This window comes from Strix uralensis, chromosome 3 (genome assembly GCF_047716275.1).
Source record: "Strix uralensis isolate ZFMK-TIS-50842 chromosome 3, bStrUra1, whole genome shotgun sequence".
In the NCBI taxonomy this organism is placed as follows: Eukaryota; Metazoa; Chordata; class Aves; order Strigiformes; family Strigidae; genus Strix; species Strix uralensis.
Window position 1 is genome coordinate 55,374,750 of NC_133974.1, and position 16,238 is coordinate 55,390,987.

The 16,238-nt window shown below is 40.1% G+C and overlaps 1 protein-coding gene across 1 annotated transcript in view; it reads right to left on the reverse strand.

Moving 5' to 3' along the window:
• Positions 1-2,907: 2,907 nt before the first annotated feature.
• FRK (fyn related Src family tyrosine kinase) overlaps positions 2,908-16,238 on the reverse strand; it is a 55,198-nt gene continuing 41,867 nt past the window's right edge. The window contains exons 5-8 of the mRNA XM_074862335.1: positions 13,163-13,321; positions 7,952-8,133; positions 5,599-5,764; positions 2,908-3,771 (exon numbers count right to left, since the gene is read on the reverse strand). Coding sequence (XP_074718436.1) covers positions 3,557-3,771; positions 5,599-5,764; positions 7,952-8,133; positions 13,163-13,321 — 722 coding nt within the window. The 3' untranslated portion in view covers positions 2,908-3,556. The remainder of the gene's footprint in view (positions 3,772-5,598; positions 5,765-7,951; positions 8,134-13,162; positions 13,322-16,238) is intronic.

The window sequence follows — 16,238 nt, forward strand, 5'->3', positions numbered from 1 at the left end:
CCCTGCTGTCAATTTTTTTATTTTTCCTGGCAAGTCATCTCCTGTGAACTGCATGCATCTGTGCTCTTTAAGACTATATTTCTTTTATCAACAGTTTTTTTGAGCTGGGCAAACTCAATTTTTATTTGCAACATTCTCAATGTTTTAAGTCTGAAACATCATGTTAGAAATAGTGCTTGAACACCAAGACTGCAAGTTTGACGCAGAGATCTTCCCAGATAACAGCATTCCTATTCTTATTAAATAAACCTACTCTGTGGGATTTGCTAACCTCATACTGTAACAGTGTTAAACACAGCTCCCAGCCAGATGGGAGATGCATGGATTGATGGAGGTTTGATAATCATAAATAAAATCTTGTTGGGGCCATGAGCCAGTAGCTAGCATGAGTTTCAAAACAAATATGGATGGAGGACAGTAGGAGACTTTGCCTGGGAGTCTCCCAGTTCCTTCCATGCCAATTCTTATCATGATGTGTTTGGCAAACCCATCTAACATCTTCTTTTAGAGTGGATGACTACTTTCCAAAATTGCATGGATGCTATGACAGCTAATTAATTATCGCTGTGTTGTGCTTTAGAAATGTAATTAGTATAAAGAGGGTTAGTAAGGAGAAACACTGCACAGAAAATGAAGGTGAACAGAGACAGAATGTTAGAAAGACTCTAAGTGTAGTAAGATAGAAAGAGAAGAATATATAAAGAAAGGAGTTTTGAATAGCAAGTACATAAGAGATGTGTATGAAAGAAAAAGGTGTGCTGCCTTCCAAAAGTAGAGGAGGGGAAAAGGAAATTAAAAATTAGAAGCAAGGCACTGAGATGAATGGATTTAAAGTATAAAGAGAAGAAAAGAAAATGAAAAAGATGTAATAAAAGCCACCCAGCCTTTAAAGTAATGAATCTTTTCATTTATTTATACCTTTTTGATATTAGAGGAAAATGGTAGCACACTTACACTGAGCTCACACTATGTTAACACAGTACAGCTCTTAATTCATGGATTATGTTGCTAAATAATTAACTGATGAATCATAAGTAAATAATTAAAACTTGGTTCTCTAAGCCTCACAATTAAGAACATAAAACTGTCACAGTGATATCAGATTTTAGCAGAACTACTATTGTAGTTAATTAGAAAAACTGCAAAAAAAATTGTAAAATCTGTAGCTGTAAAGACTGCTAGCAGAAGCACCTGGGTTCCATTTCCCCATAGAACAAAATAAAATGGATCATCTATTATTTAAATCTCCCATATTAAAGTTACATCTGGAGAAGATGGAAACATGGATTGTTACCTCCTCTGAAAAATACCTAGACCTGCCCTGGGCCTTGTCCTTTTCGAGTGGATCTATGATCTGGGCAGCAGGATAGGAAAGGGTGTCACTCTAAAAGACTAAGACATTAGACTAAGACCTGTCAGTCTGACCTCAGTGCCAGGGAAGGTCATGGAGCAGGTCATCTCGAGTGCCATGAAGAGTCATATAATGGACAACCAGGGGATCAGGCCCAGTCAGCATGCGTTTATGAAATGCAGGTCCTGCCTGACAAACCTGATCTCCTTCTATGACAGGACGACCTGCTTATCGGATGAGGGAAAGGCTGTGGATGTTGTCTACTTTGACTTTAGTAAGGCCTTTGACACCATTTCCCACAGCATTCTCCTGGCAAAACTGGCTACTTGTGGCTTGGATGGGCACACGCTTTGCTGGGTAAAAAACTGGCTGGATGGCCGGGCCCAAAGAGTTGTGGTGAACGGAGTTAAATCCAGTTGGCGGCCAGTCATGAGTGGTGTCCCACAGGGCTCGGTTTTGGGGCCACTCTTGTTTAACATCTTTATTGATGATCTAGACGAGGGGATCGAGTACACCCTCAGTAAGTTTGCAGATAACACCAAGTTGGGTGGGAGTGTTGATCTGCTCGAGGGTAGGGAGGCTCTGCAGAGAGATCTGGACAGGCTGGAGCGATGGGCTAAGGCCAACTGGATGTGTTTCAATAAGGCTAAATGCTGGGTTCTTCACTTTGACCACAACAACCCCCAGCAGCGCTACAGGCTTGGGGAGGAGTGGCTGGAGAGCTGCCAGTCGGAGAGGGACCTGGGGGTGTTGATTGACAGCCGGCTGAACATGAGCCAGCAGTGTGCCCAGGTGGCCAAGAAGGACAATGGCATCCTGGCTTGCATTAGAAATAGTGTGGCCAGCAGGGACAGGGAAGTGACCTTACCCCTGTACTCGGCACTGGTGAGGTCGCACCTCGATTCCTGTGTTCAGTTTTGGGCCCCTCACTACAAAAAGGACATTGAATTACTCGAGCGTGTCCAAAGAAGGGCAACGAAGCTGGTGAAGGGTCTGGAGCACAGGTCTTATGAGGAGCGTCTGAGGGAACTGGGGTTGTTTAGTCTGGAGAAGAGGAGGCTGAGGGGAGACCTCATTGCCCTCTACAACTACCTGAAAGGAGGTTGCAGAGAGATGGGGATGAGGCTCTTTAACGAAGTAACAAGTCATAGGACAAGAGGGAATGGCCTCAAGTTGCACCAGGAAAGGTTTAGACTAGATATTAGGCAGCATTTTTTTACAGAACGGGTTGTTGGGCGTCGGAATGGGCTGCCCAGGGCAGTGGTGGAGTCCCCATCCCTGGGGGTGTTTAAGAGTCGGGTTGACATAGCACTGAGGGATGTGGTGTAGTTGGGAACTGTCACTGCTAGGTTGATGGTTGGACTGGATGATCTTCAAGGTCTTCTCCAACCTAGACGATTCTGTGATTCTGTGATTATTGAGTTCATGTTAAAATACCTTTTTCTCCAATATCCCTAAGATTAAGAACTATAAAACAAAACCTTACACTTCAACGGACAATAACTCATCAGTTCTGTGGCAGTATTTAACAACATTAAGAACAAACAGCCTCAAAAAACTAGTAATTTGTTTATTCTTGTAGAAAAGGAAGAGTAGACAAACTAAAAAAAAAAGATCACTCTTTACATCCACCAAATAAAATAATTCCTTTTCTCCCATGAACATCTGTTTTATTTTCCGATATAGCAAAAGCACGTGTACTTCAAGTCTAAGCAAGGCAATTAATCTCGATTCTGCCATCATCATAGTCACAGTTATTTTTTTTTACAGTAAGAGGAGTCTGGAAGCACAGATCCTGCTGTGCAGAGCCATCACATTCCTTCATGGCATCAACCTGGTAGAAATCAAAAATCTAAGGAAGAGCAGATAATTATTCCAATAAAGAAATTACAAAATGCTACAATGGTTATTGAACAACACTCATTTAATTTGTTCATTCTTGTGATCTGTTCTTTAAAAAATAAATAGAAGACTTTTTATTTTTCAGAAGCATGCAGCCTTCCAGCTTCCTGATGCTTAGTCTTGTGGAAGACTTGCCAGCAGCAAAAATTTTTAGTGTCTTTGAGTATCTGCGTGGGGATGAAAATGTAGCAGAATTTCTCAGCACCCCCTAATAACCTCCACACCTGAGGTTAGGCTGATTTCACAGGCCCCCACCCTTCAGCCATGTTGGCTAGCATCTGCCCCCAGACCCAGCCTGGGGGTTCATTTCACCACGGCCTGAGCGTGAGCATAGGAGGAGGAGTCGGTCTCGAAGTAGCACTCCAGCTGTCCGCAGAGGGCCTCAAAGGTGGGCCGCCCGCCCGCCTCCGCGCTCCAGCACTGCAGCATCAGTTGGTAGAGTGGTGCCGGGCAGGTCTCTGGCTGAGGAAGTCTGTACCCCTTGTCCAGCATCTGGATCACCTGGTGTCCTGGCATACCTGCAAGCCAAAAGGAGTTCATCAGGATACTCGGGGTCTATTAAGTGACACTGTGTGTCCCTATCTCTTACCAAGAGGATGTAATGGGATGCTCCCCTGCGAGGTGCAAGTGCAGGCTGAGGGCAGAGCTGGCCTCAGCAGGCCCCCTTCGATGGCAACAGCCCACGGGAGTCACCAGAGGACCCCAAACCAGCAGTTACAAACCACATGCAGCATTTCCCAGCCCCCTCACCTCGACTGCACCACATGAGCAGCATAGCAAATGGGTTCATCTGGGTGTGAGGCTTTTCCTCCACCACCTGGGTTTGCCAGAATTTTTCTGACATCTATTTCCCTTAAATTGTTCCTAAATCTCTTTAGTTTCAGCGACTCCAAAATCTCCCAAGAAAATCTGTCCTGCTGCTGAATTTTCCTCACATTTAGAAAGTTTTCCCTAATCTCAGCCCTAAGTTTCCTCTGGTGCAGCTATGTAATGGCATTCTGCCTGCTCTGTCACCATAAGTCGTGTAGAAGAATCCATTTCCCTACCTTTGCTATACCTTTATATATTAAGACTATTGTTCTGTTCTCTTTCAATTTTCTACTCTGTAAATTAAATCTTGAATTGTGTCATCTTTACTTCTTTTCCCAAATCTCTGAATGGTGTTTCCTCTGTACATTACCCACTGCCACCGTAACCTCTTCTCCTAAGTGATTACCAAGGACAAACTCCTGAAAGTAATACCAAATAAGCAAATACCCATGGCAAAAGGATATTTTCGACTGTAAAGTTACAGATAAGCTATGCCTTTGCAAAGGAATAATGCTGAACATACTTTCAGACAATATCAAGAATCATAGTGTTACATACCATTTATACTTGAATAGCTTATTTATGCACGTGTGTGTGCTTATGCACACACCTATAGCTTATATTAGAAAGAGCTGATGATTTTTTGCTTTGGTTTTTTTTTTTTTTTTTCAGAACAGTTTCACAGGAGGTAAGGGTGGCAATCAAAAAGCAAGATCAATTTTTCCTTTTACAGGAAATACCAGTTTGGGACCCTGTGAAATGTAGTTTATGGTGAATGCAACACCCCTCAGGCCTGTACAGATGCAGCATAACTTTTTTTTGCTTTAGTCCTTCCCTTGTGTTCTCCTCACCAGCACAAAATGAGTCACAGTCAATCATCTCACTGATACCTCGTGTTATTGGAGCCACAGTTCCTTGAGCATTTCTCACAGAGCTAGGAATAATAGCTCCTCTCATACCATTAAATCTGCTTTTGAGGTTGGTGACATTCCTAATTCTTGTGATCTTTCTCTTTATGAAGACTCCACTGCAATAGTCAAATATGAAGGAAGGGGGTAAAAACACCCTGATTCGTTTTTCAAACACCTTCTTCCTGAAGTGCCTGTACAGCACTTGACACATAATAATCTGTTCTTCCATGAGATATCCTCAAAAAGATAAATTAAAAAAAAAAAAAAAACAAGGGCAGAACGGGGGACAGAAAAACCTTCCCTTTTTACACATTCCAAAACTTGGCATCTTTGATCTGATGCTGGAGGGAAATAGCCAGTTGGCTTAGGTGTCTGTGCAATGCATGTTGACTCCATTGAAGGGAAGCTTGAATGGCTGCTAATCACAGCCTTTGGAAAGCTTCCATGGAGCCTGGGGCAGCCAGAAGGTCTGACCCATTAAATGGACCTCAACTGAACAGCCTTCTTTCTGTATTTACAGTTTTAACCCTTTAACATGCCTGTAGTACAGGCATTTAACATTTTTGTGTGCCATTCTTAAAGCAAGAAAACATTAGACATCATTCTTTAGGTAAAAGCACTTACCAGCATAAGGCATCTTTCCATAGGTGATTATTTCAAACAGAAGTATTCCAAATGACCAGACATCTGACTTGACGCTGAATTTGTTGTAGCGGATTGCCTCTGGGGCTGTCCATTTCACTGGGAGTTTTGTTTCATGCCTAGCTTCATATACATTTTCATTTTCTACCTGTCATGGGTAAAACGAAGCAAGCCTGATTTCAGATCTGCTTCAGCAAAGCACTTAAGCACCTGACTAAGCTAAGCATGTGCTTAATCTTATCCTCTTTTAGCCAAGCAGTTGCCTTTCATGGTATTAAAGCACGCACTTTCTGAAGTTTATTGTTGAATTGGGCTTCACAGTTGAGAAATGCTACAATTCATCAGAGGCTTTTCTAAAGCATTTATCATTTCAAGAGAGCACACAGCGTTGGAGTGGCTTGTGATTAATTATGACCTGCTACTGTGAATTCTGGACCTGGCATGAAAGATTTCAAAAGTCTGTCAGGAGTGGCAGTGTAAGCATCCTGCTGACACTAGAGACCAAATGGCTCCACGTTTGGTCTTCAGTAAACAGAGAAGGCAAGAGCAAGAGCTAATGAATTTCAGAACCTTTCTTCTGTGATTTATTGCGGTGTTGAAGGGCCATTGACTTTTATAACAATCACTTAAGCAGCTTTCGGGGACCAAAGAACAAACTCTAAGTGATTCCAATTAACATACTAGCTTACAGTGGGTCCAATTAATTCAAGTAAAGTGAAGATGAAAGACTGAAAGACGTGAAGAAAAATTATTTACTTGCAAATTTGTAGAATCACATCCTTGAAGTTTTATAGCACAGACATCTAAATTTTGTGAACATTTATTCTCTCTTTAATTCCTAAATGTAATTTAGTGTACATCATTCACATCCAACCCTTGGTCAGGTTTTTCACATGCAAATCCAGGCAAAGCTGTACAAGATTTTGTTTGTTTGATTGTTTTTAATACAGAATGTACTTTTCCCAGCTGTAATCCCCTATAGTTTTGAAAAGACTGGTTCTTAGTTTGTATCTACATACTGATACAAGTTGGCATCTTGACCATGTTCATCTCTGAAAACAAGAAATTATTTCATTATGCTAATTAACGCACACAGAAATGCGGATTTCATTTCTCACACCTACTTCTTTGGGATCTTTGCATGTGACCATGTTAGTGCTTTGGCTTAGGAGACAGAATATTCCTAAGAATGTCTGCCAAGATGGCTCTATGACAGAGTGTTTTAGTAAAGTTCAGTTTTAACAAGAAATGTCAACAGCTGTAAATTATTACCCTCTCTAGTGAGGACAGAGGAGAAATATCCATTGTAAGCATTGTTCATTTAAAAATATATATTTTTCATGTTAAAAAATATGCAATCTGAACTTATGCATAACTAGAAGAATCAAAATTAAGCAAAAAGCACTTTCAAAGTCCCTTGATGCCATTGTCAAGCCATTATTCTATACCTCAGTATGTAATAAATCCAACTCTCTTATGAACTTCAATTTCTGCTGCTTGAATGGAAAAAAAACCAAACAAGAAGCAGAAGGCTTTTTAGTCTGTTTTTCCCTCTCAGTGCAAGAACATAAATCAATAAAAACAATAATAAGACCTCAGAAATTATGGATTACATATTGAAATCCATAAAATATGGCAAATCAAATCCTTCCAACCCTGATCAAATCATTTTCTGAGGTAGAAAATCTCATTTCTAAACCACAGCTCTTTACTTGGGCGATCTTGGTCAGCATTTCTTGGCATTCCATGTCCTCAAGGGCTAGAGAAAAAAACCAGTGCAATGGCAAAAAACTTGCAACTGCATCCGATTTAAAGCTCTGAGAGCTCACTTTATGAACTCCACTGTTAGTCATGGAGAGACATAAGGACCTTTTAAGATTGCTACCTGCACTCCCAAACATCATGGAGGCAATGGGGAAGTGAACAAGGAGAGAATAGCTGTCAATACATTTTTATAAGCCTTCCCTTACAGGCTCAGGAATATAATTTTGCCGTCATTCCTGTGATCTCACTCCATGTGGCAGACACTAGTGCTGTGGATAAAGGTTGTGCAGCAAAGGATATTGCTTGCCAGGCTCCTTCCTTGGTGGCTGAGTGGGAAGCAGACACCAGGATGCCATCTTCAGACTGACACCAACACACAGGCCAGCTTCTAACTTTGCATGGGATAATGCAGGTAGAGGTTACAAGTGAACAAGTTAGGGGTCCTTTTCTCCCTGGGCATGCCTTTCGCCATAACCCAGCAATCCAGAGGCTACAGTTCATCCTTTAGTTGACCTCTTCCACCTTGTTCCCCAGAGTTAAAGTAAATGCAATTGACCCTCTCACAACCCACCTTAAAAACTCTTGCAAGTCCAAAGTCTGCCACTTTGTAAACACTGTGTTCACCAACAAGAACATTCCTGGCTGCCAGATCCCGATGAATATAGTTCTGAGATTCAAGGTAAGCCATCCCGGAAGCCACCTGAGCAGCCATGTCTACTTGATGTGGCAGAAAGATTTGGGAGCCTGCATCTTCTGTTTAAAAAGAAGATGACAAGGATAACATAATATTTACAGTATTCAGATATAAATAACATAACAGCTGGATGGTTCAAATAGACAACACAAATCAACAAAACCATGCAATACAGTAATGTAACAGCCCAACCAAATGACAGAGGTTAGTGAATGACACTACTTAAAGTCATTCAGCTAGTTTCACGATAACTGAGTAACAGTGCTTGTCCCATCTTCTCTAAAGGAGTATATACTAAATGCAGCACTTGATCTAGGCCTGGAAAGAGCTTCTGACACAGTCCAAAGAAAAAGACATTTATCTACCGATAGTAATGCAGATGTTTGCCTTTCTGACAAGTACATATCCTGTTCCAAACTGTGAGTAAGAGTTAATGTCAGTACTCGCTGGGTGTAGCCAAAGCTGACTAAAGATGGAAAAGCACAAAATCATGCTGGTTCCCTGTTCTCCAATGATTCTTGCTAGGAAATATACCATCTGCTGTCAAGTGTAACTCTCATTTTCACTTTCCAGTCCACTTGACTGCTTCATGCTGTTATCTCTGTTGCTACTACTCAACAGCAGGACTCCTTGAGCTGCTTTCAAGCTGCCTGCTCCTCTTGTAGAACTTTCTGAAGCAATGTGCATGCCGTTCCCACAACTGTAAGATCAGCAAGTCCCAGAAATAGAGATTTGGCAATCAAAGATTGGCTGTTCAAACAAAGTAGTAGAAGAAGTTTGAGCAGAGGAACTTGCCTCCACAAATGAAGCAAAGACCCTTAGGCCATGAAAAACTGCAGCTAAAAATAGTAAGACAGGTACTCAGAAAACAGTCATTGGGCTGTAACACATTAGAATTCAAATTCAGGGTCTTTGTGGCATGTTGGGGACAGTTGACCTCATCATAGCAAAGAATTTGTACCGCAAGGTAATCTGGATAAGCCAAATCAGTGTTATAGGCAAGCACCACGGTCACCCAAACCCAAATACTGCAACACTGAAGAATGAGTGTCTACCACCGTGGCCTCTAATACTCAAAACGGTTTCTGTTTCAGAAACCTAACAATATCAAAAAGCTGAGTGCTTGCTGCTACATTTATTGGTAGTTCTCCTTTCTCATTGAGGATGGTGACTTTTTCTTACTGCCTCTGAGTTAAGGAAATAAAACATTTTGTAGCTGGCAGTTTTCTGTTCCTTATTTTGAATTGATTCATAATGAAAGTGTGTCTTAGCATTGTTTTGCATAGCCTGCTCCAGTTCTGGCATTTTATCTGACCTAACCTTGCAATCATTCCTTATGAAGAGTGTGAAATTTTAATTTACTAATCTAATTCTAGTTTACTAATCTATTCTGCAATCTCCAGGCCTCGAATTTCCTGCTTATCTGGATGTTCTGAGAGGCATAGGTAAAAGAAATGAATTTTAAATTATTACATTTGCCCTGTATGTGTATTGTCTTACTTCCTTTTTGAAGATAAACTCATTGTTATGATAATCCAGCACTAAGATTATTTACTTCTATTGTTGACTCAGAAAGTCTTTTCCTCTCCCACACATACGTTTAATAGCTGCCTTGACCTTTTAAAGAGAGAGGAAGAAAAATGAGGCTATATGAAAATCTATGGTTTAACCATCAAGAAAACCCATCACCAGGCCACAGACTAATATAATACTTTGAAGTTTTGCAGTTCTGATAACTGGCAGACATCAATATTTATTATTCATCTTACTGGACAAAGATATAAATCCTCATATGACACTTATGTTGTATTTCATCAGAAAATAACTACATATGTACAAGTACTTTGCATGAGTACCTGGGTTTTGGAAACTAGCTTATGTGACTGAGTTTAAAATCCCTCTCTCTGTGTTTCCTCTCACACTGCTCCTTCAGCTGCATAGGCTGCTGAAAGCAGACAAGGACGCAGACAGATTTGAGCACAGGTTTGTCATTGCTCTGCTGATGCTCCAGGCTGGCCTGACATAAGCTTGCTCCAAGAGGCAGAACACAGCAATGTCGCGGCAAAAAAAAAGGATGACTCATAAGCCTCTTGTTTAATGAGATGCCTCAGTACAGAATAGGAGTTAGAGCTGCTAAACCCTTCCTGTCTTATTCCCTGCAGGACACATAGGTGGACTGTGTTAAAGGACAAGGACAAGATCCACCTCTAATGGTGGAGTTGCAGCTGAAGACTATTTCTTCCCCTGGGGCCTGTTTGGGATCCCAGATCAGGCTGATCTGCATTTAGCATGTGGGCTGAGGGAGGGGAAGAGGCCATCATTGCCCTGGCTGCTGCAGTATTTCTTGGAGGGTTTCTCTCTGTGAGCTGGTTCTGCACTGCTGCTCTTATGGAGCTAAAGAAGGGCAAGCTGTAAGGAGGAACCTCAGCTGATCAGGAGCTGCAAACTGTGCACAAAGATGAAGCATGATCTGAAGTGCACAGAAGTGCAAATCATGTATGGTTGTTTCATAAAGATTTCTGACTATATCTCCAAAATCTGTTAGGCCAGTCAAAGCATGCAAGTTCAAGTATGGCACTGTGTTAGTACAACTACAGAGGTTTCCAGGCTAGCTCCTATCTGGCTGGTTGAGAGCAGGTTGGAAGAGTTTCCAGCTGTATTCATATGGGTATACATGTGCTTTAGTCTGTTTTAAAGTGTTTTAAAGAAGGAAAAACTACAACAACAAAAAAAAGTTAATATAACTTCCACACTCAAAACCTGGCACTACCAGTGAATTTATAAAACCTTCCCATGGGTTATTCTTTATCCTATGAAGAAAATGTAGTGCCTCCATGTCCTTTTTTTACTAATATTTTTTGACAAAACTATCACCCTTATATGAAAAATTTATTAGAGAAAATATTAAAGCAGGCTTAGGGTCTGCACCCTGTTCTAAGCAATCAATTACAACATCTCATATAGGAAAGACAGGAAAATATTCTCATTGACAGATGTCTGACAATAAATAAATAAATAAATAAATAAGCAGCACTTTCCCCAGTTGAGAGCATTGCCTCTGTAATAATTCACTGAACTTCAAGACTACATCCCTGCCAAAACAAACCCCAGGTCTATCAGAATTGATAAAAACACTCATACGTTTATGACAATTTCATTCACATCCAATAACAAAGAAAAGTTTTCAGTTGCATTTTTCTCATACTGGTGGCAGCTCAATAACTCTGCATAGCAGTGTTCATCAAGAAGTGTCCCAAAGTACATTCACAGGGTGCACAGGGAATTCACATGCCCATCATTATTAAGTTGCTGTCATTATGGTGGAATGTGATAGTCATTATGCATTAAATATTAGGGATTTTTAAAGATGGGAAAAACATACTATGCATTTCTAGAAAGGGAAATTCAACCAAAGAATGATCTCTGGACTTCCCCTCTGTTCCAGTTTGCCATATTTACCCATAGTGCACACAGAGACAGCAGCCTTTTGGAAATGTTTTCCTGGTTCCTGCAGTGGCTGAGTCTCAAGAATGCTTATCAGGAACTGTGCACTGATCGCCAGTCGATACAGATCACTTCCAGTCACAGAGCTCTACACAAACTTTAAATCACTTTCCTTATTACACTGATGGTAATGACTTTTCTCTGAGCAATACCTTTCAAAACACCTGGATCTCTGCTTCCACCTCCTAGTTCTGTTTATCCCCCTGTACATAGGCCATCAGACATGGGGATATACCACCAGGCTGTGTTTCAACTGGCCATTTTTATGGTTATCTTGACAGGTGCCTGGAAACCAACTGACCTTCCACAGTCTCTCTGATGCAGGACTACAGGAATGAGCACTTAGGCAAAGACCAGGCTGCACACGTGCTGCTCACAGCAAGGGGCAGCTGCTGTGCATATGCTGGCAACTGACTCACACACAGGCTACAGTGCTGATGTGTCCTGGACACGTTGTGCTCCGTGCACAAAAAGGCCAGTTTTCACCTCTGCAATAGCTGTGACTCATCCTGGCTTTCTCAAAGATATTTCTCCTGTGCAATAAACATTTTCATGCACAGCAATCATTTCCTGATCTGCCAGGCTTTAATCAGATAAACAGCAATCTGCACACAAAGGCACCAAAGATGAGAATTTAAAGGAAATTTGTGCTTTGCTATCTCTGGCCACTAAATGTCTACAAAACTGTAGATGATCTGGCCCAAGATTGTTGCAGCCCCTCTCTGCACAGTTCCTGGTGGGGCTGTCCGTCTACCAGAGATTTCTTTAGCTGCGATTGTCCCTGGACTGAGCCTCACTTTAAAAATGGTTCCACAGAGAAGATGGGGGAAGGCATGTGTCATGGTAAATGCTGTCTGTGGTACTTCACAGGGCTTTGCCTTATGGGCTGGAGACAGACAAGGAATTTAGCAAGATGATCACAGTGAACATTTTGTCTTCAAGAGATCATTACAGCTTTAGAGACATTTGGCATCTCAGAGACATCTACTAAACTGAAAATGGGTAACAACACTAGAATCAAGCATTTCTCAATAGCAGGGGTGAACTTAAAGTGCAATCATTATGCTAGTCTGTTCCAGGCTGTACAACTTTATTTTTAATTATTATTTGCCTTCAAAAGAGCACTTTGAAGTGCTGCTGAGATAAAAGCCCTGATGTGATAGGCAAGGGACAAATTCACAGTGAAAGGTTATCCCTGCCTAGTAATAGATTTCAAAGCTGTTAAGTATGTTTTGTGGAAGTGCCTCTATTTCATGTCAAATATGATGACCCATCCTTCTGGATGCTTATATTTTTATTCTGTCGGTGTATCTTCCCATCTACTCATAGAAATGGATGGAAAAATGTGGGTCGTTATAAGGCAAGAATCAAACTGTGAATGTGATTCTCTCCTACTTCTCAAATACTTTGGCACGTCAAAAATTCATAAACCTCTTTCTTCCCTCTTTTCTCATCCTCATATGTGACAAATAATGTAGCTTTTATATTAAACCAGAGTGCTGTACTTCTATACTTTATGTTAGTGTATTTACTAAACTGACAGCTGTGGCACCCCTTGAAATGAGTTTATAGTCATTTGCTTACTTTGAAGGTATTCTAGAAGACTTCCATATCTCATCAGCTCAGTAATAATATAAATTGGGTCCTCCAAAGTACAGACAGCATAAAGCTGTATAAGCTTCGGATGTCTCAAGTTCTTCATTATTTGTGCTTCCCTCAGAAAGTCCTTTGGATCCATTGAACCTGAAACAACAGCATATAACAAAACAAAAGCTGAGGTTATTAAAGGCCTTCCTGCCAGCCTGGCAGTCTTAAGGGAATAACTGAGATTGTTTTCTGTCTTTCAAAGTACATTAGCATCTCAAATCTTCACAGTTCCCACAGAAAACAGACAGTGCAGCTGAAATAAACAGTTAATGAGTGAAACATGCCAGTTGCACAGGGACAGAGAACATATGTGTTCCAGTCACCAGAAATATAAAGGGTAAAATTAACTGCCCCCAGGCCTCCCCCAAACAGAAAAAAGTGAGGCTACAATGTTAAATGATATAATTTAAGCAAACAATTTTGTTACAGCTGGTTAACGAAATGACCAGAAACTGAGGCAAGAGTGCCTAGGTAATGAGCATAAAATTTCTGACAGAAAAATGGTGCTGCAATTTGTTGTACTGTTTTTTCAGCTTCAGCAATCTAAACCTGAAAGCATTGAAATCACTTTAGCATATAAGGAGTAGATGTGTGCATTTTATATACATAAATACAAATAACTATTTATAATGTTCACATAATAGCAACCTTATTAGAAATACCAATGTATGCACAGATGTAGCAGTAATTTTACATTTCCTTAAATGCAGAAGTATCTTAACAGCTAACGATCCCAAATTTTAAGTGTTACATAAAGTCATAATATCTCTAGTTCTATTCATATACACAGTGAGCCAGTGCATAAACTATGTCAAAGAAACAATACAGAAATGACACACGGCGCTAGAGTCAGTGGCAAATTTAGGATTAGAGCTCATATGTCCTGAAAAGGGGATTTATTAGGAACAACATGCACAAATGCACAAAGTTTCATTAAGAAAAGATTACAATAAAGGTTGGGGGGAAAAAAATCTACCCATCTAGTCTGCTCTATGCCATGTTTAAAAACAAACTCTTTTCTTAGTGTAAGCAGACTGAGTCATTTGAGAAGCCAAGGCTGCACGAGTAAGAATCTTTATTTTATGTTTTCTTAACATTAGGTAAATGACAAGGTTCATTGGGAGTTTGGCTCTCTTCCAAACATGGATGTTTAAATGAAGTGAAATGCTGGGAGGATGCTAAGTGGCTCAGCAATAAAACTGCACCAGAAAATCTGTTCTACAGAATGAACTGGCAAATCAGCCTGGGCCACCTTCACCCAACACCTACCTTGAATGTCACCTCCTGAAAAGTGCTCCAGCCTATTTCTCAAAACATAGCAATGATGTGTGATTTCATATCCTTGCATCAATGCGGGAGGAATGACTCAGAAATGCTTCTGACATAGACTTTATGAAAAAAGAGCCACTTGACATTGCAACTTGTGAGAGCAAAGATTATTGCAAGGGACAGTTACCCCTTTCCCCCATGTCTTCATACTTTCCTTGTCAATCCCATGGGGTCCAATTTGACAGTACTTTATAGGATGCCATTAGGAGGGATGGTGAAAGTTAATGGATTTCCATGCCATCAATAAATGGATAGCAGCCAATAATACATCTACTCAACAGGTACAGGCTATACCCATTTCCTTCTGTCACTGTCAGAGGAAAGTGGGGGCCTGCATGAAAAGTAAATGACTCATACTTGGTCTGGATAAAGCAGAGATTATGACAGTCAGGTGGGGGAAAAAAAAATATCTGTAATGCTAACGTTATGTCCTTTTCCTGTTTAGAGCAACATAATATTTACAAATTTATTTGAACTTTCCACCAATCATAGACTTCAAAAAACAAAGCCTAGGGTTGTCTTTATAGGGTTTAGACTCACTTTGATACTCAGGTCCATTTGCTTACTCTTTTCAAGATAGATGCATTTGTTGTTGAAATCATCCTAAAGTCTACAGAGAAGCTGCATGGTGTGAAATATTCTACCTCCAAAGGTAAATGCATAAGCATGACTAGTGATTTAGCATTGCTGCCAAAATCAGACAAGTCGATCCTAAAAATGGTAAATTTGCTAACTTGGGGTCTACCAAATCACCTGTCCTCTGGATCATTATACAGGATTTCTTCACAGAAAATAACAATATCTAATTTGTTCCCATCATCAAAGTTTATCTACAAGGAAACTCGCAGTTTAATCATGCTCTAAACTTCTTCCAACAAACTGAAACCAAGCAAAATGTTTTTCAAATATGACAACTTCCAATAAATTGACCAGGAAGGAAGTATCCTATTAGCTGAATAGCAGCAAATCCTTCTTTACACTGTAAAAGTAATTAATAATAATGATAACAAATCAGTGACAAAGATCAATAAGAATTTCCTGTATATTTTAAAGAGCATATGTAACCTTCAGTTTTACTTAGTTTATATCTTTAAATAGCACAAGTAGCAGATAGTGCTCAAAACCGGCCCAGAGCCCTGTAGCTCTTATACTGTAGTTAGTAAGTGGATTGTATGCTAACTGAAAAAAAATAAAAAGTGTCTTTATCAGTGTTTTGTCTAAGATTAGGTTTGAGCAACTAGATAAACAAAGTAAAAACTGCCTCTAAAAACAATCTTGCTGCAAATTAGTTAGGTAAATCCTGTCACAACAGTGGCAAAAATGTTACAATACATTTCTTCGAGGAAGTTCATATAAATGAAATATATAAAATATATGCCACAGAGTTTCAAATAACTGGGATTTTTTAGTCTGTAGTTGAATTACATGTGTTTTCAATGAAAACTTACATTTTCAGCTGTAAGTGGTAAAAACAGTATGAAGAGCAGATTACTGTAAGTAGAAACAACTTGATCAAAAACCAACTAGTTAACAGAAGCCTTTACTGAAATAAGTGTCCCTTCTGTAAGACACCAGTTTGGGAGTAGATTGATCAGTACCTGAAGAAAATACAGTTTTGATAATTTGTTTCTTGAATGAAAAAAGGTTTTGTAAATGTCAAAGTCCTTCTTAAGAATAAAATGTA